Source organism: Urtica dioica, chromosome 8, assembly GCF_054948205.1.
Source record: "Urtica dioica subsp. dioica isolate 48M chromosome 8, U.dioica_male_clone48M_v1_H2, whole genome shotgun sequence".
NCBI lineage: Eukaryota > Viridiplantae > Streptophyta > Magnoliopsida > Rosales > Urticaceae > Urtica > Urtica dioica.
The window spans coordinates 30,093,982-30,116,015 of NC_142763.1; the positions used below are offsets into that span (position 1 = coordinate 30,093,982).

The 22,034-nt window shown below is 32.8% G+C and overlaps 3 protein-coding genes and 1 long non-coding RNA gene across 7 annotated transcripts; 3 read left to right on the forward strand and 1 right to left on the reverse strand.

Annotated features, from left to right (window-relative positions):
- Positions 1-637: 637 nt before the first annotated feature.
- On the reverse strand, positions 638-1,298 carry LOC149389085 (beta-1,4-xylosidase). The gene has a single exon (XM_089623870.1). It carries the CDS (start codon positions 1,178-1,180, stop codon positions 875-877), a length of 306 nt encoding a protein of 101 aa, XP_089479996.1. The 5' UTR covers positions 1,181-1,298; the 3' UTR covers positions 638-874.
- A 763-nt stretch (positions 1,299-2,061) lies between these two features.
- On the forward strand, positions 2,062-9,904 carry LOC149389086 (uncharacterized). Of its 3 annotated transcripts, none has more exons than XR_016300513.1 (6): positions 2,062-2,521; positions 3,041-3,107; positions 3,299-3,369; positions 8,545-8,682; positions 9,356-9,438; positions 9,591-9,904. It is a non-coding gene; the product is annotated as an uncharacterized LOC149389086 (long non-coding RNA). The 3 variants fall into 3 exon arrangements; XR_016300514.1 differs by having other exon boundaries at positions 3,045-3,107; positions 8,584-8,682; XR_016300512.1 differs by having other exon boundaries at positions 2,063-2,521; positions 8,584-8,682.
- LOC149389087 (uncharacterized) lies at positions 3,595-6,804 on the forward strand. Its single transcript, XM_089624667.1, has 2 exons — positions 3,595-6,706; positions 6,796-6,804. The coding sequence occupies exons 1-2, from the start codon at positions 4,025-4,027 to the stop codon at positions 6,802-6,804; spliced, it is 2,691 nt and encodes an 896-aa protein (XP_089480793.1). The 5' UTR covers positions 3,595-4,024.
- A 7,480-nt stretch (positions 9,905-17,384) lies between the features above and the next one.
- LOC149389088 (uncharacterized) lies at positions 17,385-21,557 on the forward strand. Of its 2 annotated transcripts, XM_089621704.1 has the most exons (16): positions 17,385-17,560; positions 17,943-17,994; positions 18,093-18,148; positions 18,284-18,357; positions 18,502-18,591; positions 19,392-19,474; positions 19,565-19,671; positions 19,757-19,867; positions 19,960-20,069; positions 20,143-20,410; positions 20,484-20,561; positions 20,645-20,698; positions 20,785-20,874; positions 21,091-21,171; positions 21,248-21,310; positions 21,389-21,557. In XM_089621704.1, the coding sequence occupies exons 2-16, from the start codon at positions 17,979-17,981 to the stop codon at positions 21,419-21,421; spliced, it is 1,314 nt and encodes a 437-aa protein (XP_089477830.1). In that variant the 5' UTR covers positions 17,385-17,560; positions 17,943-17,978; the 3' UTR covers positions 21,422-21,557. The 2 variants fall into 2 exon arrangements, with proteins under 2 accessions (XP_089477830.1, XP_089477831.1); XM_089621705.1 differs by lacking the exons at positions 17,385-17,560; positions 17,943-17,994; positions 18,093-18,148; positions 18,284-18,357; positions 18,502-18,591 and adding an exon at positions 18,704-18,928.
- Positions 21,558-22,034: the final 477 nt, after the last annotated feature.

The window sequence follows — 22,034 nt, forward strand, 5'->3', positions numbered from 1 at the left end:
TAAATGAAATTGTAAACAACAAACAAAGTTAATTATATTTGATTAGAAGCATTTATTTGAATTTGAATAATGCCAATATTTTAGGAATAATTCTTCTTAATTGCTCGGTGCTTTCATAAAATAAAATAAAAACCTGATCGCTTTCTTTCATAAAAAAAAAATTAGTACGTTGAGCGGTTAAACCGAGTTATACATTAGTTAAGAATTCGTCATCTTTAAACAGTAAAAAAGTACATACTACTTTTAAACTAATGAATATATTAAATTTATATTGGGTTCATCTTCACATGGATTTTAAACATTGTTGAAGTTCCTTATGTAATTTCTATTTTTTTGCATATCCATACACGTCTTTATAGTAGTAGTGCTTATGAGTAATTGTATCGTGTAATCCTAATTTGTGGAGTAGATTGAAATTCAGTGAAAACTGTTAAGCCCGAATTGTCCTAGTGAGAACGGAAAAGCGAAAAGTCAATGGAGCGATAGTTGATTACGAAATATATCAACTCAAAGGCAAACGCGTTAAAAAATGAAAGCAACATTGATATGGCCATTTTCATAAAACTTATTCCTACTCGGCGACTTGCCAAGTCAAACTTCAAATTTCGTAATCAGATAACTAATCATTCATAATTCATAACGCATCAATTATGAGCTGAGTTTATTCACGATTGGGAATCGAGATAATAAAACTGAAAGGAAAAGAAAAGAAAAAAAAAAAGCATCAATTCAACGCGACATTACATTACACCCCTAATTTAGGAACGACAACGAAATGAAAAAAAAAAAAAATATACCACTAATTACACGATCGACAAACCAAGAAACTATTCACACTTAATAAAGGATCCCAAAAAAATCAGTTTCTTTATATTCATCTGGAACCATACTTGCTTCTTGCGTCGGAAGAACCACCGCGATCGGCCTTGTAACTTCGCGACCGATCGACGGACTTAGCGTCGACGATCCCGGCGCCGGAGATCGGCGGTGGTTGGAATTCTGAGCGCGTGCGGCGGTGAGACGAACTATCGGCGGCGGAGGCGGCGAAATTGTGGCCGGAATCGCCCATAAGGCGGTGGTAGCTCCGACCGACGCTCGAGTTCTCCGACAAGCTCCGGTACTTATTCTTCGGCTTCTCTTTCTTCAGTGCGTGAACGAGGTACGGAATCAAACCCTCCATGATGATGATGATGACTATAAGAACAAGAAGAAGAAGAATACAGAAATGGCTCTCTCTCTTTTTTTTTGGTTGAAGATAAAGATCGTATTTAATGTGCTCTAACGTGAAGAAGGGTTTGGTATTTATAATTGAAGAAACTTCGTTTCAGTGGGGACTGGTTGGTTGATTTCTTTTTAATTAATGACGTTTTTGTCCCTCGGAGTAGAAGGGATTGAGAGTTGGGGAAGGGTATTTGGATGTAACATTTTTGGTTTAGAATGATGTAGGAAATGAAATTAAAGGAATCCAAGTTTGACTAGTATTGTAATACAATTGTGCATATGTGTGATTTGGGTTTTCTTGACCTAATTTTTTTTTCCTTCCTTCTATCATTATGCTTTTGTTTCTATCTCATTCTATATACTACTAAAAAGAGGTACACTATCACTGTAGCAAGCCTATTAACCAATAAAAAAAATTGAATAAAAATAAATAAAGTATTTACTCTTATCTATTGCTATGAGTGAGAATGAGAACGTGTATTGTTTTTATGATTCACGTAAGAGGATAGTTTCAATTTCAAAGTTCATTCTTATTGGACCGAGTGAGCCAAAGCCAAATTGATTATAAATATATAAAATTAAGATAGGATCGAAGCAAATGAAGAAAACATTCACAATGGATAATATTGATGCATTTTTTTTTTCCTTTCATAATATATATATATATAGCTTTAAGTATAGTAGCTATAAGTTATAACTTAGATGAATTGAGGATTTGGTGTTGAGGTGGTTATTGAACACGTGTCTTTTTATTACTATTACTCTTTCTATTGTTTAAATTAAAAAGAAAGATCATATCAGCCGCTTCAATCCTTATCTATCTTTCTCTCTTATAAATCGTCATTCAATTCTTTTGGTTTAGAGTTATACAACCATACACACCAAAAGAAAAAAAAAACCTTCTGAACAAGAGAAAAGACCTTCTGAGTATCCAACTTCGTAAAAAAAGCACCAAAAAAATACCTTCCCTCCTTTGCAAATATCTACAGCGTCAACAAGTAAAAAAGAAAAAAAAAACCATTCTCTCTTCTGTAAATTTCTACAGCATAGACAAGTCAAATAAAAAGTTGTTCCCTTTTTTGCAAATACCTACAGAAGTATCCAACTTCCTAAAAGAAAAAAAAAAAAAAAAACTCTTCCCTTTTTGCAAATATCTATAGCGGAGACAAGTAAAAAAAAAAAAAAAAAAAAAAAAACCCTCTCTCTTCTGCAAATATCTACAGGGAGACAAAAAAAGAAGAAGAAGTTGTTCCTTTTTTCAAATATCTACAGCGGAACTAAGTCAATCGTCTTGATTAAGGTATATACATATATACTATTTTTCATTGTTCTATATATATATATATATATATATATATATATAACAATCAATTTTAATTTTTTTCAACCTGTTAATTAAATTTGACGCTATATTTTTTTTATAGCGAGTGATTTATAATTTGTTTGAGGTTAATATGATGCTATAATTTGTGATTTTTTATTTTTTGCAAGATGTGAGGTTTATATCTTCGGGAGTTAGTATATATGTTTGTAAAGATGAGATTTGAGCTTGGCTGTGTTATGATGATAATTTCATAAGTATCAAGTCTAAATGATATAATGGTGTCACCAAAATGACTGAAAAGTATCAAGCATGTACGTATATACACGTACAGATTATTGACGTTTACAACTACCAATCACATTTGGTTTTTCCGTCTATCGTTGATTTAACAAGTTATTATTTTGTATTGAGTAATATTTGCTAATGATGTGATTACTTCTCAACATCAATTAAATAAATCATGAGTTCTTATTTGTGCTGCTATTTTCTTTTCAGATAGACACATCTTTAGCCTGATCATTGGTCTTATTGTGCTGATCTCTTCAACAAACGTGTTATTCATGTACGTCTTCTCAATTACTTAATTCACTTTGGCCTATTTATTGGAGTAAATATTTTTTGTATTCTTTTGTTAATTTAACAAAGCCACTATATTATTAGTACTGAGTAATATGTGTTGATCATAATATTAGTTTTCAGCATGCTTTATATTTATATCTTCGATGCTTCTTTGTGTTACTATTTTCTTTTCAGACATTGATCTTTAGTGTGATCGTTGGTTTTAAAGTGCTGAACATTACTTCAACAAACCCCGCGTCATTCACGTAAGTCATGTATCTATATTCATGTGTTTAATAGTTCAAAATTATTACAATCATGAATAGGCTCATTCTATATACTCAGATTTTAGGTTAATTTGTTAGTATTAATATACTATAAAAAAAATTGTTGCTATATTCAACTATAGTTCTTTATTGTGTGCAATATTTAATATTGTTTAGGTTATATATGCATATATATTATGTCCAGAAAATTTTAGGAAAGAATTCATAGATAATGATGCTTAAATATGTAACGGCTCCTTATAATTCTAATAAGAGTGTAAATGTACTTCAGTTCGTTTGATGGTTCTATTTATTTTAAGTTCTTAAAATGATCATTATCTCATGTTCAGTTCATTTGTTACATGAATTACTATATATAAAAAAGTCTTGCTGTATATTCAACTAAGATCACTTATTACATAATACAGTTTAGGATATATATACATATAAATTATCTGAAACCTTTACCTAAAAAAATATATAGATAATTACAAATATATTTAGCTAAAAACAATTAATAAATAACGACACAAATATATAGTAGATACTCATATATTTTATAACGGTGTAAATGTCTTTCGTTTCGTATTATGATTCTATATAATTTTTTGAAATTAATTATTATCTTTTTTTGTTTTCTTTGTATTTCTAAGTCATGGGTAGGAAACGTACACATCCTTTCCTCGATCAACCCAATAACCTACAAAACAAAAAACCTAAACCGAAGAATACTAAATACCTACACACTGAAAATTCAGATTGTACTTCCGAAACGTCAACTCTATCTAACCGTAGTCGAACAAGATTATCATTGATTTCTAATATGCAAACAACACAACAAGTACCATCACATGAGGACTCATACTTAGACTTGGGTGATTGTAAATATTGTTGTCAGTATTGTGGTGCCTATTTTTGGTTAAATGAGAGTGTAAACGACAATCGTATACCCAAATATAGTTTATGTTGCCAAAACGGGAAAGTTAAATTACCGCTACTGAAAGACAGTCCTCCTATATTAGATACTTTGTTAAATTACTATGGTGGACCAGAGAGTAAATACTATAAAAAAAATATTCGTACATTGAACTCAATGCTATCTTTTACATCGTTTGGAGCAAACATTGATTTCAATATAAACAATGCCGAAGGTCCATATATTTTTAAAATCTCGGGCCAAGTACATCATCTATTGGGATCCTTACTGCCTACTGAGGACAACCGTCCAAGATTTGCACAACTGTATATACATGACACAGAAAATGAAATCCAAAACAGAATGTCAACATTTAAATTTGACGATTCTTCAAGATTTATTACTGAATCAATCATTACAAAGTTAGTCAATATGTTGGATGAAACAAATATATTAGTACAAATATTTAGAACAATAAGAGATAGATATAAAGAAACGAATCTTCCATGTATAAGACTTAGACTTTTAGGCCGAAGAAATTGTGATTCAAATCAATATGATTTACCAACATCAAGTGACATTGGTGGATTAATAGTTGGCGACATTGGAGAATATGAAAAAGGAAAAGATATAATAGTAGAAACAAAATCAAATACTTTACAAAGAATTACAAAATTACACCCTTCATATATGGCGATGCAATATCCATTACTATTTCCCTACGGGGAAGCCGGCTACGCACCAGACTTAAAATGGAATACTGCTCATTTGAAAAAACAACCTATAAGAAAAAGAGTTCCTATGAGAGCGGTTTATTGCTACCAATTACAAGAACGCTCTAACTTAAAAAATACTTTACTGAGAAGCGGAAGATTATTTCAACAATATTTAGTCGATGCATATGCTTCTGTAGAAGAAGATCGATTAGATTTCATTAGAAGAAACCAAAAAACTTTAAGGTCTGAAATATATCAAGGTATACAAGATGCTATTAATAGAGGAGATTCTGATGCAAATACAATAGGAAAAAGAATTATTCTTCCATCAAGTCACACTGGAAGTCCTAGATATATGATACAAAATTATCAAGATGCGATGGCAATTTGTAGAGAGTATGGAAATCCTGATTTATTTGTAACATTTACATGTAATCCAAAATGGCCAGAAATCACAAGAGCATTATCTAAAATTCCTGGTCAGAAACCAGAAGATAGACCTGATATTACAACAAGAGTTTTCAAAATGAAATTAAATCTAATACTTCAAACTATAAAATTGGGAAATATATTCGGACCAGTTATTGCTGATTTATACGTTGTTGAATTCCAAAAAAGAGGATTACCACATTGTCATTTCTTATTTTGGTTACACCCTGAAAATAAAATACATGATCCATTGCAAATAGATAAAATAATTTCAGCTGAGATACCAAATCCGATGACTGACTCATTAGGATACAATATCGTCACTGAATTTATGATACATGGACCATGTGGTCTTGCCAAAACAAATGCTCCATGTATGAAGAATTCAGCATGTTCTAAAAGATTTCCTAAACAGATTCGAAATGAAACAACAATTGACGAAAATGGCATCATTAATTACAAGCGCAGAGACACCAATTTATATTCAGAAAAACAAAATATCAAACTAGATAATAGATTTGTTGTGCCATACAATAGAGAACTTTGCCTCAAATTTTGTGCTCATATAAATACCGAAATTTGTTCACAATCAATGTTAATCAAATATCTATTCAAATATTTAACAAAGGGACCTGATCGTATACGAGCAGTTTTTGAAAGTAATATATGCTCAGAAAATTCAACTCAAACAAATATTATAGAAGTAGATGAAATAAAAAATTATATTAACTGCCGGTACATTACCCCTTATGAAGCTATATGGAGGCTATATGAATATCCTATACACCATAGAATACCTGCTATTCAAAGATTATCAATTCATTTACCACGTACACAAAATATTACATACCATTCGAACCAAAAACTTGAAAATATTTTAAAACAACCCGGGATTCAAAAAACAACTTTAACAGAATGGATGGAAATAAATAAATATAACGACAAGGCTAGAGAGCTTACCTATACTGAATTTCCAAAGAAATGGGTTTGGAACCACAAAGATAAAATATGGACTCAGAGACAATCCGGTCATACAATTGGGCGAACATATTATGTTCACCCGAATTCAGGAGAATTGTACTATTTAAGATTGTTGCTAAATCATAAAAAAGGTGCTACTAGCTTTGAATCATTACAAATTATTGACGAAATTAAATATCCAACATTTCAATCAGCATGCAACGCTTTAGGATTATTAGGTGATGATAAAGAATGGGACGATTCAATTTTTGAAGCTGCATTTATATCAACATCAACACAATTAAGACAATTATTTGTTTTAATTTTATTATTTTGTAATGTAAATGATCCAATCAAATTGTTTGAAAAGCATTGGAAATTTATGACTGATGACATAATATTTAGAATTCGTAAATTATTCAACAATAATTATTTTCAAATACCTGATCATGAATTACATGATTATGTATTGTATGAATTAGAAAAAATATTGAATATGAATTCATCAAGTTTGTCAAGTTATAATTTACCTCTACCAAAACAATCATTACTAGATGACTTGAATAATAAACTTTTAAGAGACGAGCTAAATTACGATACAAATAAATTAAAAGAAGAACATTCAAAATTAATCGATTGTTTGAATGAAGAACAAAGAGACATATATGACAAAATCGTAAATGCGGTTACAAACCATAGTCACAAATTATTTTTTATTAGTGGCCATGGAGGAACTGGAAAAACGTATCTATGGAACACTATAATTAGTAAACTAAGATCAAATAATGAAGTTGTATTAGCAGTTGCATCATCTGGAATAGCATCTTTATTATTACCAAATGGAAGGACAGCACATTCTAGATTCAAAATACCTTTATCTGTTGATAAATTCTCCACATGTTACATTAAAAAACAAACTCAATTAGCAAAATTAATTGAAAAAACATCCCTTATTTTATGGGATGAAGCACCAATGAATAACAGATATTGTTTTGAAGCCCTTGATAAGTCATTACAAGATTTAAGAAATAATTACGATACACCATTTGGAGGAATGACTATAGTATTAGGCGGTGATTTCCGCCAAATATTACCTATTATAACAACAGGATCTAAAGAGCAAATAATTGATGCAACATTAACCAATTCTTATTTGTGGAAATATTTTGATATTTTAACTTTAACGAAAAATATGAGACTTAACCGACATAATATATCATCACAAGAGAAAGAAGAAATTGTTGAATTTTCCACATGGATTTTAAACATTGGTGATGGTATTGTAGATGGAATAAAAGATTTAGAAAACGAAGATGCGACATGGATAAATATACCTGACAAATATTTACTACATTATGATTTAAACCCAATTGAAATAATCTTTCATTCAATATATACTGATTTTCTTACTAATTTTAATAATATTGAATATTTGAAACAACGAACAATTGTAGCCCCAAGAAATAAAACCGTTGATCAAATAAATCAGTATATTTTAGCAATACTACCAACTGATTCAAAGACGTACTATAGTTGTGACACAATTTCACCATCCCATGGAAACGTGGATGAACTAAATCTTTTATACCCCGAAGAATTTTTAAATACATTGAATTTTAATGGATTACCACCACACGAATTAACTCTAAAAATAGGAACGCCTATTATGTTATTACGGAATTTGAATCCATCTTTAGGATTATGCAATGGTACAAGATTACTTATCACACAACTAACAAATAGAATAATCGAAGGACAAATAATTACTTCTGACAATACAAATGAAAAAGTCTATATTCCTAGAATAGAGATGACTGTACATGAATCCAAATGGCCTTTCATTTTAAAAAGAAGGCAATTTCCTGTTAGAATTTCATATGCTATGACAATAAATAAAAGTCAAGGACAATCTCTTGATAAGATTGGTTTGTACATAGAAAATGAAATTTTTACTCATGGTCAATTATATGTAGCGCTGTCTAGAGTCAAATCACCACATGGATTATTTATATTGATTCATGAATCCTTGAATAAATATCCAAATCATATAAAAAACATTGTTTACAAAGAAATTCTTTGTGGTACAAAATAAAGCACATACTACCGTCTATTTCCTATGAAATGATATATTCATGGACACATGCATTATTATAGGAGTTGACAAATTATGGAAATACAAATTTAAATTCATAGGAGTTTTAGCGACTCCGCAGTGGGTTTGCGGGAAAAAATCTCAACAAAGATGTTACCATCGGGCACCGGCCAAATAACTATGTTCAGCTTCATGAATAGGTAAACACATATAATTTATTTAAATATTGTAAAGTTATATTACTAGCATAATTATTCTCATATACTTCTAACATTTATATATACATGAATTATATAGGTATCAAATACTTCATTCTTTTTTGCTGACTCCAAATACATACTATTTACCTTCATTCTGTTTTGCTGCCTCCATATAAATACTATTTTTCCCGGCAATATAAGTGTAAATTAACTTTGCATTATCATCAGGTCTGCCAATTTAAAAAATTTCTTTAATACATCTCATATCCTTTGAATTATAAATATGGGGTTATTTAAATATATATTTAATTTATTTAAAAAATAGTTACAGCTTTTCTTTAGTTTTTGAAGAATAATTAGGCATTATATGCTGCCCATGAAAATATTTATCTGATAATGATAACATGGAATCAATTCTTAGTATTTGTGGTTTATTTGTTTTATTTTTCACCTTTTTTCCCGTTCAACAAAGCTTGGAATTGAACTAATACGAATTTCCATTGCATGACATAGACCTCCTTTTTAAGACATACAACTTTTTTAATTGTTATGATATTATTAGATTTAATACTATTGTTTATACTATTCATAAGGTCTTGAGTTCTTGAAAAAATATAAGTTATTAACTTTGATTATAATATTTCCTAAATACTCTTTGAAATTCTTTTTGCAGATGGTGAAAACTTTACAAGATCCATCATTTTGCAATTTTTTGCAAAAACTACAATCTCTGCTTAAATATATCTCTACGATAAGGTATTTTTAGTTCATTTAAATGTTTGATTTAATATTCAAATATAAGTTTAATTACTTAATTTGTTTTTATGATTCTATTTAATATTCTTTAGTTTATTATTAACTCATGTTACTTCTTAAATATGATTCGATTTATCAATATTTATTTGCAGGACTACAAAAGACCTCATGACATTATGTATTAGATTGGGTAGCAATTTTGCAAATGCATCGTCAACACGGTTTTGAATAAGTAGTAATACATATATACATATGAATCTATAAACACATGTATGAATATATGTATATATATAAATAATAACATATGTATGAATATATGTATATATATACCATATTGATACACACATGTATGAATATATGTAAGTACTAAACGTAATTAAAAGCATATGTTATCTTTAATTGGCATAAAATTTGACGAGATGATTACGTGTAAAACTATAATTATATTTTTACTAAGATAGTGGGAGCTCACAATTAACCCGCGGCAACGCGCGGGTAAATTAACTCGTTGTCTCTAGACTAGTCTTTTTTTGAAATATTTGGGAGCTTGCGCGTAATAACACGAAAAAGCCCGGTAATTAGCATTAAACTAGTAAAAGTGGATTCCAAATCCACTAGCTAAATTCTTGGCGTCTATGGTTTTTTTTTTTATCGTTGTTTTGACTATTATACTTCCATAATATATATATATATATATATATATATATATATATATATATATATATGACAATGTGGATAGCAAGGAAATCGGAATTAATCAAATTCATCATGGTCTATGATTTTATCCAAAAGTGAGGAGAGAATCTAGAAGCTCTGTAAGATCGAAGTCATCTCCGTTCCAATAATAATAATAACAAAAAATTAGAAAAATAGCCAACTTAAACGTTTGATATTGCTAAATAGTCAAGGTTTGGTAAATATTAAGTAAATAGTCATAAATGATGACGTGGCTTAATATGGCAGTGGCTATTTACTTGATATTTACGTTTGTAAATATATAAAAATGGCTATTTACCTACTATTTACCAAACCTTGGTTATTTAGCAATTCTCAACGTTTAAGTTGGCTATTTTGCTAAATTACCCTAATAATAATAATAATAATAAAAAGTCATCTCCGTTTATAAAATAAAAAGATTCAGTGAGAGAGGATAAATGTCAAACTTTTTGTATTCTATTTTATGCAAAATTGCTGACTTCTTATTCAAATTGAGTAAGACACCCAATAAAGATAATATTTAGTACATCTTATACAATGTTTGGGCACATTTAGAACATCATATAAATAATAAAGTACGACATCATATAAGTCAAATAAGACCTAATACCAAGTACTTAGTTGTCGTGCAACCTTCTAAATATACATAGATCACAATACGCACTTTTGTATAATATTATTTGAGAATTATGATGTAACATTAGTCTCTCAACATTTATACTTGAATGAAAAGAAGTCCTTTTTTTTTTTGGAAAAATCATATGTATCTCTTGTGCTTTATCGAAATGACGTGTTTATTCTCACAATTTTTAGAAATATCAAAAATATCTCTTAACATTTCTATTAATATCAATTATATACCTTAAAACGAATTTACATATCAAAATCTTCCCTTTTTGTAATATTTTATTTCTTTTTTCAGTTTAATTTAAAAAAAAGGCCAAAATGCCCTCACTTTAAATGCTAATATTAATATTAATAAAAAAATAAAAATAAGATATAAAATAAAAAACCAAACCATGCATAGTTTGAAAGAAAATGAGTTGCACGGTTTGGTTTATTTATTTGATATCCTATTTTTATTTTTAATTAATATTATTATTAACATTTAAAGTTAGAAAATTTTGGCCTTTTCAAAAAATAAAATATTAAAAACGGGAAGATTTTGATAGGTAAATCTACTTTAAGGTTAATAATTGATATTAATAGGAATGTTAAGGAATATTTTTTATATTGATAACAATGGTGGGAATAAACGTATCATTTCGATAAAACACGGAGGATACATATGATATTTTCTCTTTTTATTTTCTCTCTTCCTCCTCTAACAAATTTCTCTAAAGCCCAATTATGTCGAAAATTCTGGTCTCCTCGTCGTCCTCTCATCACTACTACAAAAAAAGGTTTTAGAAGCGACGTCTGGAATTAGAAGCGACTTTTTAATATTGGAAGCGACAAGTCGCTTCTAACGTATTCAACATTCAAGAATTCCCAGTGTTGTTATCTCTTCGAGAAAACCATAAGTAGAGTTTATCTAAAGAGACGCGTATTCTGTATCGAAAAAGTCAAATTTTGGATATTAATTTTTTTTCGCAAATTAGAAGCGACATGTCGTTTCTAAACTACTGAAAAAATTTCACTCTTTTTTTTTCGCCAAAATTTTCATTTTTTTTTTCAAAACGACGCCATTTTGTTTGACCTAAAAACGTGACTTTCTTTTTTCTTTTTATCGACGATTTCTTCCCTTCTTCTTCTTCTTCTTCTTCTTCTTCTTCTTCTTCTTCTTTCTCTCTCTCTCTCTCTATCTCTCTCTCCCTCTCTCCTTTTTACTCTCTCTCACTCTGTCTCTCTCGTTTTTACTCTCTCTCTTCTCTTAGACCACACCACCACCACCTCCGGTGCCCTCACCACCGCCGCCACCTCTGATTTATCTATATCTATCTATCTATCTATCTATCTCTCTCTCTCTATCTCTCTCTCTCTCTATCTCTCTCTCTCTCTCTCTCTCGTTCATCAGATCTGCTCCACACCATCACCACCTCATCTTCTGCTTGACCATTGCCACCACCACGGACCAAGCCTTAGGCCCACCTCCTGCGCCGCGAACTCTCATGCGTCGTCGTTCTCCTCTGCCCGGTGAGTTCCTCGATCACCACCACCATCTCTCAATATTTTTTCCACCACACCACACCACCAACTTTGACCTCCGCTTCACCCCCGCCTCACAGTCTTGACAGTCCCGTGCCTCGGTCTGCGTCGTAGCTCTGCATTCACTCTGCGTCGTAGCTCCGTGTGTTAGGAATATTGCCCACTAGAAGATGATGATTACTAAATAAGATAAGAAGTTACTTTATTAGCATCATATGATTAGTGGGTTGAGGTATGATAACATTTAGAATCAATAACAATCATCCATAGTCTCTGTATCAAACTGAATCCCATGCTGGGCATCCGAGATTGGGCGGTGAACCAAAACTTGGTTGATGACTGATATGCGCCTGGAAAACGTTATCTAAATTCATATATGTGGAACATGAGTGAGGGTTGATCACTCAGTGGGAGCATTATACACTTGTAGAAGGTGTACGACCTAGACATGCTTTGTTTTGAATAGATGCGTCGTTTAAGGACCGTTACGATGCACTAGCCGAGGCCGTTTATGATGGTCACAGTGACGCTTGATCTAATATCCTGAAGTAATCATGGACTTCTAGATCATGTTACCGACTTCTTTGACTCACCACGTTAAAGACTAGTTAGACGCTGATCATATACGTGTCTTGGAAAGTCGGGACATGATTGTAGACGAAAGTATTTTACAGATACAGAATCCAACCTTCCTGAAAGAAGACTAATATTCTCTCACCTAAGGGTTGATTCCAGAACCGATTGATTGTGCACACTTCCGAAATTGGCTTACGTTCGGTTGAATTTTTCGCTGGGGAAACAACGATACTTATGGCTTATATGTAACGAGAAATGTATAACGAAACAAATTGACCTATCTCGATACGGGCACAACTTGGAGGGTCATGATCACATACTGACTAAAGCAGTGGACAGTCGTTACGATGAGTAAATATAATTCTAGTATCAAAGTTGGGCTTAGTCCTGGATTACACGGTGGAGTATTGTAAGGGACTAGACAATTCGATTAGAAAATAAAAAGGAATATTTTGTCTTTTTATCGAGATTGTTAAGCTTCTATTACTAGATCCATCGTCCCCGATTCGGCTTCGATAAAGGCGGATAAGAACGTTAATATAATAGTATATTTTATTATTATAATCTCACTTGCTGTAATAGTGATTGACAACATTAAATTCCAAAAAAGGTATTTTGGGAATTAAATAAATATTTATGGCGATGTTGTTTATTTGTTGCTAGATCAAGTAAATAAACTTTATATTTAATTTTGGACAAGTAAAAATTTGGGCCTCTCTACTGTAGTGAGCGATTTTTGTAGCCGGCTAACAACCAATTTTTTTTTTTTTTTTTTTTTTTTTTTCTGTTTTTCTGTTTCTAATATATAAGAGAATAAATAGGAGATATGATTGTCCTATATTCTCTCCTAATATTTAGGATAAATATAAGGAGAATATTTAGGAGAATATATTTTCCTAAATTTTCTCAACAGCAAATATTTTATACTGGTGTATGAAATAAAATCCTAGATATTGATTTGACTGATGAAAGAAAAAATAGGATTCACTTGTTGAGATCCAAGGGTTGAGATTTCATCCATTAGCGTGAACACAATAAAATGAAATAATATCTTTTAGAATATTCTATAAAGATACATTTTAAACTGTTATAAATAGAGGGCTAATGAGAAGCAAAATTTAACCTTAATTGCCAAGGAATTTCGTGGCCTCTCTCCCTTGAGTGTGCCGACCTAATTCCTTTACTCATTCCCCTTGGAATTGTTTCAATTCCATTCTTAGAAATAAGAGAGAAAGATCGGAAACACCCCGTTTCCAGATCTAGTGAGATATAACGAAGCCCACTCTTTTGTCTTATCTTCCTTGAAGATTACGTTTCAGAAGACTTTGGTGTCATCACATCGAGTCCTTGAAGGAGGAGTTCCAGATCTGATCGTGTGGAGGCTTGTTCGTTCAAGACGAAGACGGATTGCGAAAGCTTTTGGTTCGTGAGCCAAAAACTGTAAGTTTTCTTAAACTCGTCTTTTATCTGATATAGTTGCTTGATGAAGTTTCTTATGTTTAATTAATTAAGTAATCTAGATCTTGTTTAATGACCATATTAATAATTAGCTCTTGTTAGTGTAATTTTTTTTTCCTGCATTTAATTAGTTAATTAGTATGTTAATTAGTTATAGGTATATAATTATTTAGTTAAATATGTAATATGTTAGGTTAACTTATTAATTTAATTTAACTTAAACTGAAATTATAATAAATTAGGTAGTTTAAAATTAATTAAGTTAATATTGTAATTATAATTGTAAAATTAACTTGTTTAAATTTATTTATTTGAATTGCTAAATTGTTGTAACCGAGCCACGGAAACTCGGTTTAGGGTTTAGTTGCTCAATAAGATAGTTCTGGTTAGTGTAGATATTTTTTTTTATATGAAATTGCATGTTTTTTGTTTGTCGATATTATATGAGAAACTCTGCCAAAATTTGTAATTAAGTAGTCTTAATATCTCATTTTCTCACTCATCGCAATTATCTGACATCAAACTTCAAAAATCATGTCCACGCGGTCCCGTTATTTTATATATATATATACAAAAAAAATTAGCTACATAACCATCTTTAAGACTATCAATTTGGTTTTATCCAACATTTCGTTAATTTTCTGTAAATAACCATCTTGCTTACGTGGCAGCTTATTAATTGAAATAATTTTACACGTTTGCCCTTATTTATTACGCTGACTAATTATAATTAGAGAGTTTTTTTTTTAATTTTGAATTTTACCAATTTGGAAAGATTTATTAACATGTATTTTAGGGTTTCTGGATGTGAGGATTTGCGTTGACTTTAGCTAAGTTGTTTCTATTTTTGTGGCTATTAATTATGGAATAAAATCTGTAAATCTGGAAATCTGTTATTTATCTTGGCTGGATCTTTTTTTTCTTAACGTGTAAATAACTCTCTTATTAATATGACATCAATTTACATATAAATGAATCAATTTACAATTTACATGACTCTTATTTACAAATCCAATTTACATCTAGAAGACGAAGAAGAAAGAGGAAAATAAAACAAAAAAAAATCATGTGTAAAGAACAACAATGAAGCTCGATCTGAAGAAATTTGACCCGATCGAGATTAGTCCCAGGTGGCGGCGACGTCCGTCCTCTCCGACCCGTGCGGTGGCGGCGCCTCCTCCTCGGGCTGGGATCAGCCTCTCAACGTGGACGACGGGCGGGCCCGCGCGAAGGTCCAAGCCGGCGCCCATTCTTCTCTTCTCATAAAATTTGACTCGATCGAGATCAGTCCCAGGTGGTGGCGACGTCCGTCCTCTCCGACCCATGCGGTGGCGGCGCCTCCTCCTCGGGCTGGGATTTGCCTCTCAGCGTGGACGACGGACGGGCCCGCGCAAAGGTTCAAGCCGCGCCCATTCTTCTCTTTCACGGAATCGCGTGATAAGGGGCTCATTTCTCCATATCTCGCGCTCGGACGAGACCAGCCCCTGGTGGCGGCGACGTCTGTCTTCATCGGAGGATCCTCAATAAGAGAAATTTTGGGTTTTTTTTTTTTTTTTTTTTTTGGTTTTTTGTTTGGGGATTATGGTTAGGTTTTGGTTTTTTGTTTGGGGATTATGGTTAGGTTTTGGTTTTTTGTTTGGGGATTATGGTTAGGTTAAGGAGCTAACAAATTAATGAATTTAAATTGGCTTCCAGGAATAGCGCGACAGTTATGATGACCAAATCTTTGTAATTATGTTTTATTATCCTTTCTGGATATTCCTCAATGTCCTGGCTATTCATGGAACGTGAGAAGAAGATGAATAATCATCTGCTTCCGGAAGAAATCGAAGAATTTATTGGGAATCCTACAAGATCCATTCGTTCTTTTTTCTCTGACAGATGGTCAGAGCTTCATCTGGGTTCGAATCCTACTGAGAGGTCCACTAGAGTTCAGTTTAAAATGAGCGGGATAGTTATTGAGGTCTGTTTGGTCTTTTAATTAGTTGTTAATTGGTGGGCGTGGCTATTTACCGAAAATTAACAAAATGTTGGCTAAAAACAAAACCTCTATAACCAAATGGCTATATATATCTTCCAAGTTCTTCATTCATGAGAACTCTTTCTAATTTTTTATTTTCTAACATTCAGCGTCATGTCAAATCCAAGTAGAGATTGAATTACTGAGAATTGACCGAATGAGTCTTCAGTATCAGTCTGGCATGAAGTCACACTTTCTAAATTATTTTAAATATTGCAGTATGTCCATGAACCTAGGTGATGGAGGCGGTGATCTGCCGAAGACACTTTCGTCTGCAGTATAGGGTGTTACAACGGACGCTGATTCTTAAAGGGTGAGAAAGGGAAAGCAGGTGATCATGATCTTCGATCTGGTTCTATGGCAGTTTTATCAGCCTAAGACGAGGGCGTAGGGCGAGAAGATCAAGAAAGGCGAGAGGATTGACACGTTCGCCAACAGTTTGAAGGGCATGGTACGAGAGCACATTCCCCCGGAGACACCATCGTGGAATGATGTTACGCCGCAACAACAAGCGACGATTTTGTCTGGTATTTACGCAGAGTTCAACTTTGTGTACGAGGACATGGAGACGGGAGAGCTTCGTCCAGCGACTTGCCATCGTAGTCTCATTGACCTTGTTTAGGCATAGTGTTGGACCGTTCGACCCGGAGCTTGCATCGAGGATGAGCTAGATCTTCTTCAGTCGGTGAACCTCTCTCGCAGAAGTTCTAGTTCAACAGAGTGCACGATTTTTCTTGTTGCCATTGTATTCTAGCATTCATTCATGTAAGAGAAATATAAGCATTAAGGAAAGCCTCAAATTAACCTTGAACACACGTCTTAAAAATGATTGTTAAGATCTTCGCATTTGTAAAAGATTGATCAAAGTTTTAACACTAGCATTATTATATGAAATGAAATATTTATGTAACTAGGATGTACAAAAGTTACATCTCAACCAAACTTTATTTTCCTAATATTTTTTAGTTTTATTTTAACTTTTAAGATGATAATTTTAGTTTTGTTCCATTTTTTTTGGTCTAGAACGAAATGTCGTATTACTATGAACCCCTTTTCTGAGTGCCAGGCTGTCATTTGGCAGCAACAAAACAATGAAAATCCTATTCTGAAAATCCGCCGCTGGTTCGCTCATCCGCCGCGCCGGCGATATCTCCGGCAGTCGGAATCAACGAAGCTAGTCAATCCCTCCACAATCCACTCTATGTAAGCCATCCTCTTCCACGCATCTTTTTTCTTTTTGTTTACGATTTCCTTGACTAATTATAACTATCATCATAATCAATCTACGTTTTTCTCCCTCTGAGTTCGCTTAAATGCTCAAACGGCAATGAAGTTATGCTAAAGGTTTAATTGTTCAGGGATCATGTAATAATTTATTTTCTTCAAATATAACAGTAATTTAATTTTTTTTTTCTATTTTTTTCAATTCTTAAATTACAGAAAAAAATAAAAACATCTGGCTTAATCGTGCTAAGAGAACATTTAGAGTTTTTTTTTTTTTTTTTATTATTATTTTTTTTTTCTCAGTACTGGTGTGTTTGAAGTTTGAACTTTTAAAGTAATAGTGTCTCTCAATCATTCACAGAATTGCGTAGGTGTATTACTCACAAGCATATACAGTATGGGAAGGTCGAAGTGTAAGTATTGTTTTGTATATTTGCATAGACGTGTGTATTTGTTTTCCATGATATTTACATAATCGCATATTCACACAGTTTTTTTTTCTTCTGAATAGCAAGCAAATCAAGAGAAGGTGTTGGCGAAGATGGTGAAAATGAGATCTCCAAAGAGGTTGTTCCTCTTGTTTCTAGAGCTGTCATTTCTGGACCTATGCTCTTCAAATTTATTGATAATATTATCATTTCTCAAAATACTTATGATGTATAGCTATATAACTGTGACAAAACACATGGGATTTTCATACAGGGTGGCAATGATGACAGGCCTTCAATACCTTGTGTGGACATTGAGTCTTATCTAGACGAACTACTAATCAAAAAGTAGGTTCAAACTCTTTTTATTTTTTATTTTATTTTTAACTTCATTGATTTTTTTTTATTTTTTTTTTTGTGTGTAATTTTCTAAGGTTTTCTAACTATTAATAGGCTGTTTTTGTTTTGCTTTTTCCTTTTCTATTTTTGAAGGGGTCCGAAGAGGGAGAAAGCAATGGAATCAATAGCCGAGGCCTTGAGTAATTCGACCTTTAAGTCAGGGGTTAATTTCTTGGAAAACAAGTAATTTTTTTACTCTGAAATCCTACGAAATATATAACAAACTATAAATATGTTCGAGTTGTATTAAGGGTAATTTTACTGATTTTTTTTTTATTAGTGATTACTATATCTATTTTGTATTGCTTTCTCAATCTATATTTTATGAGATTAAATTTTACTGAATCCTTAACTTGAGACCTTCCATAGTTCACTTCATTGTGATCTCTAGAACATATGTCAGAAGAACTATGTGCATGAACTTCAGTCCCAAGCAATGGGTGTGAACCATAGCCGAGTACAAGCAGGATATCAAAGCAAACATTGGTTCCATGGTTGACTATGACAAACTGATGATCTGGTATTATGGTTATACTCAACGCGCCATATTCTAAGCGAGACCCTTCGATCACGTTTTGACGAGTTTCTGGAAAAATTTATCGACTATGGTGCTCCATTGGTTAATGCCACATATCCCTGAATGGCCAAACCAGATATTATCGTTAATATATTTAACAAGTTATCTTAGTTTATCTGAGCATCGTTGGGGACTTATGAAATTATTTCCCCGGCATTGAAAATGACACCGAAGAGCTTGTAATTCGGCTATCGGCGTCTTTTCTCAGTGTTTCTTCATGGTTTTTTTTATGCCAACAGGGCATGAAATCCCGATGGCCGAGATTTTGTCTGCCTATTAGAGTAGCATTTATTACCGTACATGTATTCCTTTTGATGATCAATAAAATTGTTTACCACTTCTACTATGGTAGACATTTTATTTCTTTTAATTAGGTATCTTTACTTATCACCTGCTTCGTATACAGTTTCGCTACATTCCTATATCGGAGTCTGAATTTATTCAAGAAGGGTTCGGTGAAAGAATTACGATCTTCATCTCAATCCATAGGTACTTTCTATTTATCTACTTTTTTATTTTCTCTGGGCACTCGGTGACGCTTAGATATTTAATTTCTTATATATGCAAAAATATCTCCAGGCGTATTGGCTATGATAATCGACGATGAAGACGATTCAAATGAGATCTTTCGAGAGGTTGTTTCTGTCACTTCCAAAGCTCTCAAGTCCCAGCCTAAGACGTTGAAGGTATTATCGCAACATTTGTGACATATAGCTATCACAATGACAAACACCTGGTCAAATCAGATTGATTGATTTGATATTTGTGAAGGTGTTTGATTGTTTAGCCATGTCGACTTTCTTTGGTGCGTCCAATTCAGAGGAGACTCAAGCTGCTATGCAAATGATACAGCCGTTTATTTGTCCTGAATCTGAGTCTGAAGTATGCATTATGTTCCTCTATTTTAGGCCTTGGAAAAGTTAGTTCTTTTTTTCTTTCACATGTCTTAAGAACTGTTTGATTTCATTTAACAGGTTGGCACCGGGAAGCATTCTCCAGATGTTCTGGTTGCTGCGATCTCAGCTTGGCTTTTTCTTCTTTCGAGCCTCGAAAGATGGGGTATCAGCTCCAAATATTGGCAAGGGTAAACAGGGCTCAAAATCAATTTTCACATAAAACTTGATAAAAACAATGGTCTAACAATCTTACCTTTTTAGGACTATTCCTTACTTCTTGAGTCTGTTAGGAAACGGCGATCAATCTGTCGGTGTCGAAGCTGGTTCCGCGCTGGCTTTGATCTTTGAAATGGAATGCGTCGACAAGTTTGTCTCTAGAGAAGAAAAGAGTTCTGAAGGTAGCTCCTCTTCGAATACTTACTTGAGTGTAAAAGAAGGAGTGAAAGATAATATATTAAGGAAATTAGAGGAACAAAAATCCGCCAACAACTTATGCAAGGAACAGTTGCGTGTTTTGGACTATTTTAAGGTATTATTTTTATCTACCCGATATACTTTCTGTGAATTGTTATGGTATCGAATCATAATGTGCTTGTTTACAGAGCGGTTGTTTCACGAAAGTTTCTACATCCATTGGAAAAGGGACAATAATGTTATCATCTTGGTCTAAGATCATTCAGGTGAGCAGAGCGGTTTCATAATCTTCGTTTAATTTCGCTCCATTGGTCTTGAATCCGATAATCAATTTAACTTGTTTCAACAGCTGAACTATCTGAAGAGCTTTCTAGGAAATCGCGGGCTTAAAGCACACATGCTGGTTAGTTTCTTTCTTTCTAGCATAGATAACATCTGAACTATCTCATATATATACATATATATTTTTCTTTTTCTTTGCTGAATCAGGAAAACCAAAAGCTCCAAGCTATTTTTGGGTTTTCAGAGAACAAGGTTCCCCCCAAGGAATTAATATTATACGAGCCCACCGTCGAGGAGGTTTGTTAGTTTCTCATTCTCACCTTGTAGACTGTCTCTTACCGTAGAAATACTAGTCTCTGGGGTTTTCTTAGGGATTTGGACACGGTTGCCTAATTTTGCGTTATATCATTCTAGAAGCAGGATAATTAATGCATTTTTTCGATTTTGTTAGCCATTGTAGTTTGTCGTATTTATTGAAAACTTGCTCTCTAATAGAGATAAAACCTCTTGCAGGTCACAGTCAACTGCTATTTACCTAAAGATAGAGATTTTTCGGCGCTGCTAAATAAAGATAAAAAGAAAGACAGACACATGGTACAAATTTTTTATTTCCATCATGAATACTAAAAGATTTTAAATATGAACCTTCTATGCCTTGCGTGTTATGCAGAGAAGCTCCGTCGTAGACAAGGCGCAAACCAAGTTAAGAAGCAAAAAACGGGAATTGGCAACGGTTAGTTTCTAATCTATACCTGAAGTTACTCATTTGGTTTTTGTTTATTTATTTATTCGTTTGGATGTGCTTGTGCAGGAGAGGAAACTGACCTTCGGTTTTGACTACTAACAAGTCAGCAAGAATAGTCAATTTTTATTTATTGCCAACAATATTTTTATTAATCATTCTTTGATTTTTTTTTATTCTAAGGAAACCCTAATTTTATTCATTACTCTCTTTAATCCATACCTCTCTTTGAATAATATATTGCTGAAGTTTTACCCTTAAAAAACAAATGTAGACGCTTCATCTTGCTCTTCCACAAATATAAATTGTGGTGGTGGTGGCTGTGATGGTGGAGGTGGTGGCGGTGAGTGTTCCTCCTCCTCTTCCTCGATTTGATTTTCATAATTTTGTAATTGCTCTTGGTACACTTAGTATGGATCTTGATATTGTGGTTGAGGTTGCGAATAATAAGGTGGTTGTGGATAGTAAGGTTGTGGTGGATGTTGAGGTTGTGTATAATAGGTATATGGATAATATGGTGGTGGATTATTCGGAACATATGGAGATATTGGGTCGAATTGGCTTTCGGTTTGATGTAACTTGGAAGTACGTAAGAAGTTGATGGTACTTGGGTTGGGTTGTACTTGGTGTTTTCGTAATTCGGAAATTGCGATAAACCGAGCCAATTTTGAGGGCATTGATTCACGGGAGACTCGTGAGTTGGTTGAGGATCTTC